This window comes from Camelus dromedarius, chromosome X (genome assembly GCF_036321535.1).
Source record: "Camelus dromedarius isolate mCamDro1 chromosome X, mCamDro1.pat, whole genome shotgun sequence".
NCBI classification, from domain to species: domain Eukaryota; kingdom Metazoa; phylum Chordata; class Mammalia; order Artiodactyla; family Camelidae; genus Camelus; species Camelus dromedarius.
Genome location: NC_087472.1, coordinates 96,749,546 through 96,763,819, shown reverse-complemented (window position 1 = coordinate 96,763,819; position 14,274 = coordinate 96,749,546). Strand labels below are relative to the sequence as shown.

General features: G+C 38.7%; 1 protein-coding gene across 1 annotated transcript in view; it reads right to left on the bottom strand.

The window, feature by feature from the left end:
- APOO (apolipoprotein O) overlaps positions 1–14,274 on the bottom strand; it is a 46,992-nt gene that overhangs the window by 13,990 nt on the left and 18,728 nt on the right. Inside the window, exons 2-6 of the mRNA XM_031445701.2 lie at positions 11,970–12,077; positions 10,751–10,870; positions 8,342–8,396; positions 5,260–5,355; positions 2,802–2,893 (exon numbers count right to left, since the gene is read on the bottom strand). Of these exons, the coding sequence (XP_031301561.1) occupies positions 2,802–2,893; positions 5,260–5,355; positions 8,342–8,396; positions 10,751–10,870; positions 11,970–12,077 (471 nt within the window). The remainder of the gene's footprint in view (positions 1–2,801; positions 2,894–5,259; positions 5,356–8,341; positions 8,397–10,750; positions 10,871–11,969; positions 12,078–14,274) is intronic.

The window sequence follows — 14,274 nt, the reverse complement described above, 5'->3', positions numbered from 1 at the left end:
TTTTAGTAGCTGGCTTTAATTGTCAGAAACTTTTCTTTTAAGCATTGAGATTTCTTAAAAAAATCCTTACAATAATTTGCATTCATTGGTCCTATTTATGACAATGTTGATTACTCCTTCATATGACAGTACTTTGAATTCATAAAAGTAGTTACTATTCTCTAATTTTTATAGTAATTTATCTATATATAGCATCTTAACTTACAAAGCACGTTCACATGATTTATCTCTATTCTATATAACAACTCTATGTGGTAAGTAAGCAAAAATTATAAGGAAATATTCAGAGTCCAAGTGACTAATCCAAGATCATAGTGCTAGTAAACCGAACATGCTGGTTTCTTATAAGTTATGTTCTTCCAGTTGCTCCAACTGTTCTTAAAATATGATATGATTCTCAGACCCATTGGTAGACAGATCAAGCATTTACCACGAATATGGCACTCTTCTCAGTATTTTAAATTTCTGAGAGAAAAATAACATATGTCATCACTTTAAGGGTTTTCTTACAGTACTTTTATCCAAACACCACTGAACAGAAAACAGAATATAAGCAATTAAGTGACTTGTTCAAGGTCATAGTATCCATTAAAAAAAGAGACAGAGACAGATAAAAAAGAAAATATAAAATAGGAACTAAACGACACTGAAACAGTATCAGAAATTCTCTTTCAATCACTAACATTTTATTTGTTTTATTGTAGCAATTTCAAGGAAAAAAATGTAGATCATTGCTGATCAAAGCAATGATCATAACAAAAAATTTACCATTTTAACCATTTATAGGTGTACATTCAGTGGCATTAATTACATTCACAATGTTATACAATTATCACCACCATTTATTTCCAGAATTTGTTCATCATTCCAAACAGATCACTAAGGTTTTATATCTAGTGAAAATAGTTAATTGCTTTGTTCTGGCTTACCCTAGGTACAAAATAAAAGACAAAACTCCTTCCCACTGACTTAAAAATAAGTCAGAATACAACTCAGATTTGCATCCTACTAGCTTGATTGTGAATACAAAAAATCTTTTGCAACATATGCTGTGGCACATAAGATAAAAAAAGACTTCTCCTCAAAGGGCAGCTACATATGCTTCTCCACCAGCAGCCAAGCTCACCCTCCCCACCCAATCCATCTACTATCTAAACCGTAACAGACTGAGATGATGTTTGATTATTTTTACAATTTAGGGCAGGTAGACATGATTCAGTGTTCCAGAGCTGGGGCTGAAGCAGGCAGAGGAACAGTAACCATCTGCCTCACCCCTCGAAGACTGCTATAAACAACATCAAGCCCATGCTAGAAAGATCTTACTGGTATTTGCCCCCAAAGCCAACAATTTCCCACAGCTGGAGCCACTGGGCTCCCATCGACAACTGCTGTGCCATCCAAGGATCTAGGCTCAATCCTGTCACGAGGACTCCAGGGAGCTCAATGTCAGGTCAGTTTGGTTCAGGGCCCAATTCTGGTGACGGCACTGCTACTCTTCCCAGGACCAAGTCTCAGTGTGATATGGCAATTCTGGCAACTGGGTCCCTGCCTCCATAAGCTGTCTATGACCCCAAAACCTACAGTCTGCGTTGGTCTCACCAGTTTTCCAAGGGACACGATGTGAAGAGTCCCACTATGTGCAGACACCACTGCCCTGAGGGAATCTAGTACATCGGTCATTCTCAAATATCATGGGCTTGCCAAAAATCCCCCAGAGGGCTTACTAAAACACAAACTGCTGACCCTAACCTTGAGTGTCTGAGTAGGTAGGTCTGGGATGGGGCCTGAAAATTTCCATTTCTAACAAGTTCCCTGGTGATCCTGATGCTGCTGTTCCAGGGACTACACTCTTAAGAACTGCTGGCCCAGCTGTTATGGACTGAACTGTGTCCCCCAAATTTGTATGTTGAAGCCCTAACCCACCATGTGACTATATGTGGAGACAAGGCCTTTAAAAAGGTAATTAAGGTTAAATGAAGTCATAGGGTGGGGCTCTAATTCGATATAAATGGTGTCATTACAAGACAAGGATGATACACGAGGGATGTGTGTGCACAGTGACAAGGCTGTGTGAGAACACACTGAGAAGGTGGCCATCTGCAAACCAAGGAGAGAGGCCTCAGGAGAAACCAACCCTGCTGACACCTTGATCTTGGACTTTCAGTCTCCAGAACTGTGAGAAAACACACTTGTTATTTAAGCCTCACAGTCTGTGGTATTTTGTTATGGCAGCTCAAGCTGACTCAGGCATCGGCTTTACCCGTGTCCCTGACTCTGTGTTCTACTTGCCAGGATGCCATCAAGCTGAGGCCTGAAGGAAAACTACTGAAAGGAGTGGCCAAGTGACAGCCCTGAGAAGGGTGTTCCCAGCAGAGCGGACTGCACTCCCTGAAGTCCCCAGCAAGGATAGAGAGGCTGGCACCAGGATGAGGGAGAAGGCACAGAGGGCCAGAGCACAGGCCCATGCCTGCAACTCCAAGGACCAGATATGCCCAAACTGAGAATGGCCCATAACTATCAGCTTTGGAATTTGAGTCTCTAGACTTCCATGTAATTATGGAAAAAAGGTATCTTAAATTTTCTTTGATTAATATTCAAATTAGCATGTGTTTTCTGAATACTGACATTGGAAGGAGAGCCAGAACTGAGGTACATATTGGAGAAAAACATTAAAATTTGCTATAGTTCATTCTGTACCAACAAATTTTAGTCTAGTGTGACAAATGCTGCAAAATAAAATAAAATTAAGCAGTAAACCCATACAGTATGAGAAACATCTTAGCTTACTGGGTCTAACTTACCTGGACAAATACGATGGCTTGTTGTGGGTAATAAAGAGAGGCAGCTAATCCCATGAAACCAGGTGGATACACCAGCTTCTTTATTTTTGAACCTATTAAATAAAAGGTTGTGGACACCATCAGATGTTTCATTATCCTTATCATCACAATTTGCTTTTGTACATCTAACACTAGAAAGACTTCTTTGATCCTAGATTGACAGAGAATGTGCCTAATATACACACCAGAAAGGACCACTACATTTTCAAAGCTTTAGGGAGATATAATTCACACAACTCACCATCTAAAGTGTACCATTCAATGGCTTTTCGTGTATTGACAGAGTGCACAGCCATCACCACAATCAATTTTAGAATATTTTCATCATCCAAAAAGAAACCTCACATCCATTAGGAGTTACCCCCCAGTTCCTCCATCACCCCCAGCCCTAGGGAACCATTCTCACTGATATGTAGAATCTAAAAAAGTCAAATATATAAAAGCAGATAGTAGAAGGGTGGTTATCAGGAGTGGGGAGGTGGGGGAAACGGGGAGATGTTGGTCAAAGGTACAAAGCTGCAGCAATACAGGATGAATAAATCTAGAGATCTAATGTATGGCATGATGACTAGAGTTAGTAACACTGAACCTTGGACATTTACTAAGAGAGGAGATTCCAGGTGCTCTCACACACAAAAAAGGCAACTATGTGAAAAGATATATTAATTAGCTTGATTCCAGTAATCATTTCACTAGGTATATGTATGTCAAAACATCATGTTGTACACCTTAAATATATCTAAGTTTATTTAAAAATAAAATTAAAAGAAATGTTAGGCTGAAAAAGAAAGAAAAGAAACTCCCCCAGGAATGACTTTCTGAGCCCATCCTACTGCTGCCAGCATAGGGGATCATGTACCTGGAGGGGCCTGCAAACCACTGACCACCCAGAAACATACCTACACTCCTACTCATCTTGCTTAGGGACACCCTCACCCCCGACGTTGTACCTCAGGCCCTTGTACCTCAGCACCCACGGGAAGAGATCTGCTGCTTGGTATGTGCACATGACTATGTGTGCATGTGTACTTTTCAGAAAAAGAATTAAGGTTTTAAATTATTTTAATACTACTGAGCTCTCTTAGGAAAAGGAAAAAGAGAGAGGCACAAAGAAACAAACAAGCAAACAAAATACAAAGGATTAGGACCCACCCACCATAGTGGGTATCCTTATGCTGCTGTTCTGCCCAGGAGAGCACAGTCGCCAATCCTCCTCAGGATGGTCACCCCAGTGGATACGGGGAAGATAAACACTTGACAGTGTAAAACGCACGTACGGCACGGAGAGCCTTCTTTAAGCCTGTTCCACTCTTCCACGTGCTCTAACCACGGAGAGGAAGAAAGACGCTAATCTCACTTGATTCCACATTCCTGGCTCCTTAATTGCAGCCAACATTCCAACACCCTGGCCTTGGGTTCTTCATAAATTCTAAACACTATCTAAACAAGACAGGAACGCTTTTCTGGACAGTTTTAAAGAAAGGAGGGGAAAGAAGTTTGGGGAAAAAAGCTGGTTCAACTATTGCCCAAGTTGATTAGTAAAAATAAACTCTAAATTTAATTCTTATATATTCTGCACAAGACAGGAGGAGGGCACAGAAACCACAATAGGAATTTATTCCACAGGTTGAGGGACTGGTACCAGGGCAGCTTTCCACTAGATTCTAAAAGAATGGTTAAGGTATCTACAGAAAAGGTTTTTAATATCAGAGAAATTGGGTACCAAACTAGTCTCTAAAGTTATCTTTTATGGGGACCTGATCACAAGGTTCAGTCTTCCGGTTTTAGGGATTTTTGTGAAGTATGAATTTTATAATCAGTGAAACTTCAAGTAACTCATAATAATCTCATTATAGTGAAGTATTTTATCATCCTTTATTTCCTATAAACATTTTATAATCCAGCAGTGAAGTACAGTAATGTTTTAAGTTAATATGTGTTAGTTTTTAATTTTAAGTGTTTTAAAAGTTTTTATATCATCACTGAATGAAGCTACATCAGGAAATTAATAAAATCTCTATGAAATCACTGTTCTAGTTACTATGATTAATAGCCTGATCTTAATAGTGAAACAGAAACAATTTCTCAGGTGTGACAGATTTTGGTTAAAGAATGTTCACTCTTTCTGTACCAAAGGGCAATAGGAATTTGACCAAGTAAATGTGCCTATAAAGGGTAACTAATTTCTTTCTTTAACCAAGAGTATATAATTTCTTTCACTTTATTTTTAAAATAATTTCTATATATGCTTAAAACCAAATATACTGGAGAAAACAATCATGTCAATTACATACTAAGAAGGACATATCCAGGAACCAACTCAGTATTCTGAAAACTGGTAGATAAAAAGAAAGAACCAAATATATATCTTATCTCTCTCTTATGAACTGTTAAAAAAACAAAACAAAACTGTACCTACCTCTAGCCAAAAGGAGTCCAATAATACCAGCAAAACCAATAACACCAAGTCTTGGAAAAAATCCAGGAGGTGCATTTTGGAGATATTCATAGCTGTCTACAATAGAATCAAAACGGGAAATAGTTCCATAAATTGCTCATTAAAAATAAAACATGTAAATCAACCATATTCCAATTCAAAATAAAAATAAAAAGAACAAAATATCTAACATATGCCTATTTTTTGCTTTCTGTTAATAGACTTTTTTCAACACATTCTTTTTATGCACATGTAAACATGATTTACTAGTCACAGAGAAAGTACCCAATTTTCAAAGTTTTTGGTCTAACAACATTCTGACAATAAAGTAATGTTAGATTACCTTCATATTCCTGAAGGCAATAAATCTGAATCAACTATTCATAAGGGGAGAAATACAAATACAGGGATCCCTTGCTTGTTACCCAAACCTAGAAACAGAATAAACTTGGATAAATCTTTAGATAGATCTGTCACTATCTGAAGCTTTGTTGCCTACGCTCTGAAACTCAGGAACCAAAAACATTAGATTCAGGAAAAAAAATGTATCCTTTGCCATGTGAATTCATTATTCAAACTCAAGAACAGAGTAAATCTGGATAATGAAGAAAACTTGTAGTGCAAGTATATGAGGGAAACAGACACTGTTAATAGGTAAAATAAATACAAATAAATGCAGCACGTGAGCCTATTTGCCATGCCTGAACATGCCTTATGACCTCATTCACATGATGCCTCTTACCCTCTCCCCTCCTCTCCTCTCCACTGAGCCAATGCCACCAAATAAGAGCCAGCTTAAGTCCTACCTCCTCAGAAAAGCCTTTCCTACACTCATCAGTCCACACCTCTTTCTCTTCTAAAGTCCCATTATACTTATTCTCGGTACCACCATTCGGTACCTAATTGTACAGCCCGTGTGTTTAATTATTCAGGGGTGTATTTCACGTCTCCTCAAGGAGAATATCTGCCCCTTAATTGTGGACAGCTTAGACTTCTATGCCATTTTTCCTCCAGTGGTAAATAGTGGATGTTCACTCAACAGACATTTATTAAAAACACTGCTAGGAGTTAACGGACACTGAATTAATCAACAATGGATTTCAGGCAGGTCATGACTTGAAAAGCCTTCACGTCTCTCAGCCTCATCTTCAACACTCCCTATCTGCTTTCAGTTCCCGGACACCCAACGCTGAACCACCACTCCGAGCCTTGGTCATGCCGTGCCCTCTGAGTGGAATGCTGCCCAAGTCCCACCCCCACGTTTTGTGTGGCTCTGTTCCTTCAAGACTCATCTCAGAACTCCTTCCCTGACTGCTCCCATGTCCTCAGTCTCTATTAAACTAGTCTCCTTCCTCTGTATCTTTGATAGTGGTCCATGACTACCTCTGTATTTCTCCTAGTACTGAATACTTTATTACATGCAGCTCAGTGGTTGTGACCACTCTCTTAACCAGCCTCTCTCTCTCTCTTCAATGCCTGCCATGATGGTGACTTAACAAATGTAAGTGGAACTGAACTTATTACTGAATACTCAGTAATTCTCTCCCCAAGATAATACCAGACATGTGCCAATTTTCCTGTTCTTGGGTTCTTCAGGAAATGTGGTCATTTTAAACACTACTATAGGGCTTGTGTTGTTTGCACTAATTCCTGTCTGGACTTTTACTTATTTTGCCTTTAACCTGATTTTAACTTTTCATCTTCTTGTCTGGGTCATTTGAGGCAGCTTTCCACTTCCCTTTGCCTACCAGCATGGTATTTTCAATTCTAGACACGCACACAGAGCAGCTGATAGAAGGACATCCAGAAGCCTTGGTAAGCTGAGCCAAAGTGGGTAAATCACAAAGAAATGGGAAAGAAGACACGCTGGAAGACTGCAATGAGGCTGAAGCCCAGCTTCTAGTAACATGTCTTGGCTGTGACTGCTGGGAAATGGACTAGTTGCCTTGGCAGACAACAACGCAACTCATAATGGAATGTTTCTTCTTAAGAGTCTTTACAGTAACTACGAGTCCAAGAGAAGGAAAAAAAAAAAAAGACTCACATTGCAGATAATGTCTACTGCTATGACTCAATGGGAAATGAGAGGGGACAATGAAGCGACCACCTCAGTCACATATATAAATAAAAGATCAGGAGTTCTTTAGCTTCCTCAGGTAAAACATGAAGGTAAAAGTACCTGTCAGAGTTGTTATGGGGATTATACATAAATTAATATTTTTAAAGCACTTAGACTAGTTCCTGACACATAATAAGCACTAAATAAATATTTATAAAATTAAGATGTTAATTAACATACATGAATAATTTAAAGAACTGGTAAGCTACTAACATGTCTGTCTTCAAATGAAAAATTTATCTGGTAGTTTTGCGGTATCTGCACATCAATACTCTATGACGATCTTCACAAAGAAATAAATTACACTCACGTTTATTTATTTTATACTGTCACGGAAACAAACAACTGTATAAACAAGAAGTTGACTGGCTGAGATGCCCAATAAGGGGAATGAAATATGATCTATGTCTATTAATTCACCAGTTCCTGAAACTAGTTAGAACAGACTATGAACCCACCCTATGAGTGTATGTGTTAAGTGGATGTGAAAAACAATCAAAAGCAATTAAAAACAAAGGAAAAATGTAAGAACACTAATAATTATGTAATAAAGCCTTTCTCAGGTCTACCAGCCCAGTTCCTTCCTGCCTCTAAACTTCTATGTGTTAATAGCCGTGCAAATGAGCTATCCTGATTCTGAAAACCTATTGATGAGTTAAAACATGCACCTGGAAATAGATTTAAAGACAGAAAATCCAGTAAATCCACACTTACTAGGCCAAAAATCCTAATGATCCTGAAGAGACTTACCTGAGTATTTGGGGACACTAGTTCTCTGTAATCGGATGAAAAAAATTGATCCTCTTTCCAGAAAAATCCAAATAGCTCTTAATTCTGCATATAATGTTAAGGAATTCACAGATCTCCTGGAGCCCATCCATGGAATCCCAGTTAAAGAGTTTAATGTCAAACAAACTGATTATGCTTAATTAAAAATCAACTTACCTAACCCCCATTGAACCAAATTTTGCATCTTGGGCTTAGTTTGGGAGTACATTTCCTAAAAAGATTAAAAAAATCAATGAGTAGCATTTACTGATTAGAAAGTAACAATAAATATATTTGTCTTTACTGAATAAATTATCATATTACTAACACTTTTTGAACAAAGGGATATACTGTCTATCTGGGGTTTTTTGTGTTGTTTATTCTTTTGTAATTTCTCCTTCACCGCAAACTCCTCAGCAGAACAGCTTATTATTGCCACAGGAAGCAAAGATTTCAAGTGAAGTGGTTTCAACAACCCAGCCCTTTTGGTCTTCTATTAAAATTGAAGAAAATGGACAAAAATCAATCCCCTTGAAAATTTAAGTGGAAATCCTTTCTATTTGAGATTAAATCTTTCATATTAAGTCTATTTCCTGATTTGCCTGGATTTTAGAGCCTATATCTGAAAACTGTCCATTTGAAGCAGGAATGACCAGCTTTAATGGGACAAAGGAGTCTATATGCAGGTTTGGAGAAACACCACAATCCTGAAGCAAATGAAGTGCTAACATTCTTTTAACAACAACAACAACAACAAAGGCTTTGTATAAGAACAACAGATGATCCTAAAGAAAAGAAGGGACCCACATTCAAGAAGTCTACAGTAAGGCTGGGAAAAGAGATACGTGGGTATCAGAAGGTAACAGAACCAGTTGCCACTTGGAAAAGGATTTGTTTTATTTAATTCAGTTCAAGTCAGAGCAAGTTACCCTAGTACTGTTAAAAATGGCCTAAAATATTAAATGCTGAATTTGGTGGAGGACATAAAGAACATTACAAAAACTGCATATGTCTCATTAAAATCCATTATTAATTTTTTCTGCCCATAAAAAAAGAAAAACTGCAGATCAATGTCTAGAGTGACTGCCCACTTCTTTTGCTAGCATAATCTGTTTATCATGAAGAAAAATTAAATTAGTTCTTAAAGAAAGAGACTAGAACTTGTAGGCCTTAAAAAGGAGCAAGGAATTAAAAATATTTTCATTTATCAAAACTTAAATCGGGGGTGGGGAGTATGGCTCAGTGGTAAAACATGTGCTTGGTGTGCACAAGGTCCCGGGTTCAATCCCCAGTGCCTCTGTTAAGGGGGAAAAAAGACTTCAATCTATAGGAAAATGAAAACAGTATAATCACAAAGAAAGTGTTTTTATTTAGAAGTAGTACAAACAAATATGTAATAACTATTCTATCAGGTAAAGGGGTATTTTGCTGCACTGAGTGTCATGCACAGGCGACAAAGTAAAAAACAAAAATCAACCTTAGGTTGAAAGGTAAAAAGACAAAGAACTTTTATAATCCCCGCCCTCCAAAAACAAAGAGAAATAACAGTAGTCATATCTACATGACACAAAAATATTTGCAAATGTGCTGACCTTAACCACCAGCAGATGGTTTAAAAATCTTCTAGAACAAGAGAATAAAGTCTAAGTGAGTTACAACACATTATATATAAAGTCTTTAGGTATTTCAAGACTCAGTAATACAGTCAAGATACTGAAGTATAATGGTCTAATTTACACAGCTGACAGAGTCTATGCTTATTATTTTCTTTCTAAATTGGTGAACAAAACTTCAGCACTGGCACAGATAGAGGAAATTAAAAATTTTAAAACAAGTTCTAGATAAAAATTAAGCTTATAAATCTCAAGCAAAATAAATCTAGACCACACCACACTCATACTTTTATTCCGTCATCAACTTTTAAAATCAAAATCAAGTACGGCAAATACGTGTATCAAAGCCCACAAAAGCGTTCTATAGACTGTAAACTTCGGTTTCAGATGTTAAAAATCACAGACATGCCTTCATGAACAGAAGGACAAATGCCTGATCTAAAACCTAAGCAGTAGAAGTCAATCTGCATATTTAGTTCTTTGATCACTCAAGTATGTAATTCCACCCGTTTCTAGTTATGTACCCTCCTATTACAGCATTCAAAAAGCTCTGAACCCATTCCAGTTTAAAGTGGTACTGAGCTGTAATATCTCTGTAGGGAGGGAAACTTTCTAATTTTGATATAAATGTTTACATCCAGCCCCATATCCTCCCCTTGTGGGTGATGTTTTCTTAGTTGTGACCAACAAGATAGGTACCAGTCCTCTGCTTTCTAGTCAAGGTGCCACATGCTATTCAGTGAGAAGGAAATTCTCTCTGTGGCTGTGGCAACAGTCACCAACAGGAAGCTAGGGCTCTCTGCTCCCCACCCTACCCCGCCCCCAGAGATGGGACTGATGAGCATTTTTAAGTTGGGCACTCTTAAGGCAGGGCCCTTTATACTGCCTTTTTCTGAAAATAATCAGCCAATACAGACTTTTCACTACTGACTTCAACAGAAATGCACTCATTCCATTTTCAGAACAGCTGTACCTGACACCAATTTGTATATGGCTCACAATAATGTCGGAGATGGGAGATGCTTTCTTCAAGTTGGGTCCTTGGCTCTTCCACATATTTAGACTGCCCCTCAGGAACGGAGTAGAGTGAAAGCTGTATAGATTAAAAAAAAAACAAAAATCAAAAAGTGTACACAGGAATGAGATAACATAATCATTATCAAATTTGTAAGCATTGTATCTCTAATAATTCATGAATTACAGTGACCAAGGATTATGTGCACCTTGCTTCAGAGGATCTTGGCACCTTGCTTATTTCCTTAATCAATCAGGCCAAGAGAGTAGGGCTATGAGGTGCCCTAGCCTCCCACCAACCTACTGGTAGCAGACAAAGCAGTCTTCCTTGACACGTTTTATACATTGGTATTTGATATTCCCCCTTAGATTTAGTTTGGAAGGATTCTATTACTCTAAAGGGTGAGTGGGAGGAAGGGTAGGAAAAAAAGCTTGAGAGTAACTAAAAAGCATGTGACATAGTTCTAATGAGCAGTCTAGTGCTAACCAAAGCCGGAGAGGTTTGCTCCCAACACAGACTGGTGACACTTCACAGCCACCACTGGCTGCCTTCTTCACCCTTAAAAATACCACTGTCCCAAAGCCTGAGAAGAAGAGAGTAAAGGGCAAAGAAGTAAGGTATTTAGTTTTAGGTAAGCACCACATAAGTAACCATAGCCATGACTGGAGGTAGACCTTTATGACACTTACTCAAAGTCAAAAGAAACCAGATATCCAAAATAATCAGTGAGAAGTATAGACGAAAAAGAATGTCAACAATGGAGAGACAATTTCTTGTTTTCTTTACTTAGTATTTATTAAGCATCTACTTATGAGCCTCTAATCCAGCCAAGAAGCAGAATGAGCCCAGGTCTTTAATTTCCTAGGAGAGGGAAAAACATATGTTTTCCTGGCTTGATAAGCAGTCTAGAATCGGGCAGATCACTTAGAAGTGAGTTGTGCTTACAATCTACTAGGACACAGCAGATTCTCCACTAAAAAAATCTAGGAAATATTCCTTAATTATGCCCTTAGCTAAGTACCATTAATTAAAGTTTATCAATTGAAAAAGCCATAGTTTAGAGGCTTCCCACAAAGAAAAACAAACTATAAAAAACGTATCTTCAGAATTGATATTCAATGTGTATACTTCCTATAGTAACTAAATCAGACATTGAAAATATATCACAACATGTTACCTCATTAACTTTCACAGAAGCCTTGTGAGGTGAGTCCTTTTTTGGTGACGCATAGACTTTGAAGGTGAGCAGACTCAGGCTGGCCGGCCCCACAGACCTCTGAATTACCTGAAACACAGAAGCCATCTTAAGTCTTCTCTCAAGGCTACAAACTGAATGTACATAATGTGAGCACATTTGTGACCTCAGCCACTCCTGTCTTGAAAGGCTTATTGCACTTTATGAGAAATAAATGTATTCTTGAAGTCTTATGGGAATCAGAACCTAAAAAACATGTTCTCACGAACTTAAAGTTTCAGGTCACCTTTATTCTAATTCCTAAAAGACAGTAGTTCCTGAGGTTTTTCTACTTAGCCTTTCAAGTGAAATAAAAGATACACACACACAATCATCAATAACAACAAGGGAAGGAGTTTTAAACGATCCCACCTAGTGATTCCCTGAACAGAGTGAAGATTCTTCCTGTAATTCTACTAATCAAACTTTCAGCTCTCCCTTTCCATTCCCATCCAGATCTGGTCTCCCCTGATCTCAGTTCCCGAACTCGTCTCTTTCTGTGCTTTGCTCTCTCTGACTGGGTCACTCATGCCCATGGCTTCGACACAAAGCCAGTGACTCCCAGATATGCAGCTCCAGCGCAGAGTTCCCTCCCAAGCTCCCAACTCGCTTATCCTATTATTTCTGGACATTCCCACTTGGATGGGACACAGGGTCCCCAGACCAAACACACCAAAAACCAAGTCATCAGGATCCTGTCTGTGCCTCTGAGTCCACACTAGGCCTGATGGGTGGATGTGTGCTGTGGAATCATGAAAGCTTTTCAAAAAATAATACATTTTAAAAATGTATTACACAGCAGTTCACCACCTAGCATCTTTCCCTCAGATATGCCCCCTCTTCCTCTACTTCTCTCAGGAATGGTAATTCCATCCAGGACAACCCAATCAGAAACTCTGAGGTCATCTTCAGCACCACCCCCATCCCACTGGCCATTAAGTCCTGTTAATTCTGCCTACTAAATGGCCTCAAGTCACTCTCTCTTCTCTATGCCCTCCAGTACAATCTTCCCTTGGGCCCTTGCTTCTTTCCTGGATTGTTTCAACAGCTTAATTCATCAGGCCCTCTGATGACTTGAACCACCACACTGCGAAAGAATGATCTTTCTAAACTGCAAACCTGATTATCTTCTATATCCTTATTTGAGATCTTTTGGTATTTATTACCTAGGATTTTTATGTGAGACAAACAGGGCTCATTTATGATCTGACCTCAACCACCTTCTTAACTTCATCTCTCTGTCCTTTTGCCTTTTCCCACAAAACTTGAACTCTCAATATTTCTCTCATGCTGCTTCCCAGAATCATGGGTTCTCACATGCTGCTTCCTCTGGCTAGAATGTTCTATATTTGCTTTGTCTTTCTATAGAACTACCAAAGAGCAGGGAGATTTACTGATTTTCTTTTCTCACTTACCCGTTTGTTTATGTCTACCAAGTTCTCCCTACCAAGATGGAAGTCCTTTCAGGATGGGGCTGTGTCTTATCCTATATTTCTAGTGCCCTTAACTGTGCCTAGCACAAAAGAAATGCTCAATAACTGTTTATTGCCTAAGTGAATGGACAAAAGAGAGGAGAAAAATAAATGAGCTATTGACTTGCTCTAACTACTTAGGCATGATTCAGCACCATGGAAATCATATTCCTAAGATTACAGTGCCTGTAATATGAAAGACTAGGCTATTCTGTAATCCTCACAAAACATATAATGCTGGATAAAACCTAAAAAGATCTGTTGAAATGTATGCCTGGAGTCACACACCAAAAAAGGAAATTCCTGTATTGTAGAAGCAAATAAAAAGCTAGAAGCTATTTTTTTTAAAAGAGTGGTTATTACTTTAACTGGTTTAAAAATAATTCACACACCCTGAAGCATTAAGTGAAATACTTGAAAGGTATTATTTTCAAGGCAATATTGCCACTAATTTCTTTTGCTTCCAGAATAAAGGTTAGTGTAAGCCACTGCTGACAGTAAGGGTGGCCCCTGGAGAGGGCCTACGAGGCTGCTGGTATCTGGAAGTGCCAACTCAATGCTCTCTGCCCTCTGGGTCTGACACAACTTACTGACAATGCTGCTTAAACTGGGGACTTTCCACTGAGCCAGCTGGCTGGCCCTGCCCCAACTGTGTTTCAGATTCCCTTCCTTACTGGCAATAGCTGGTGCCCCACCCCTTTTCCTACTCCATCATCCAAACATTTTGGGTTCATACTGTCCCCTATTTCATCCTCATTAGATATAATGCCGTGTGT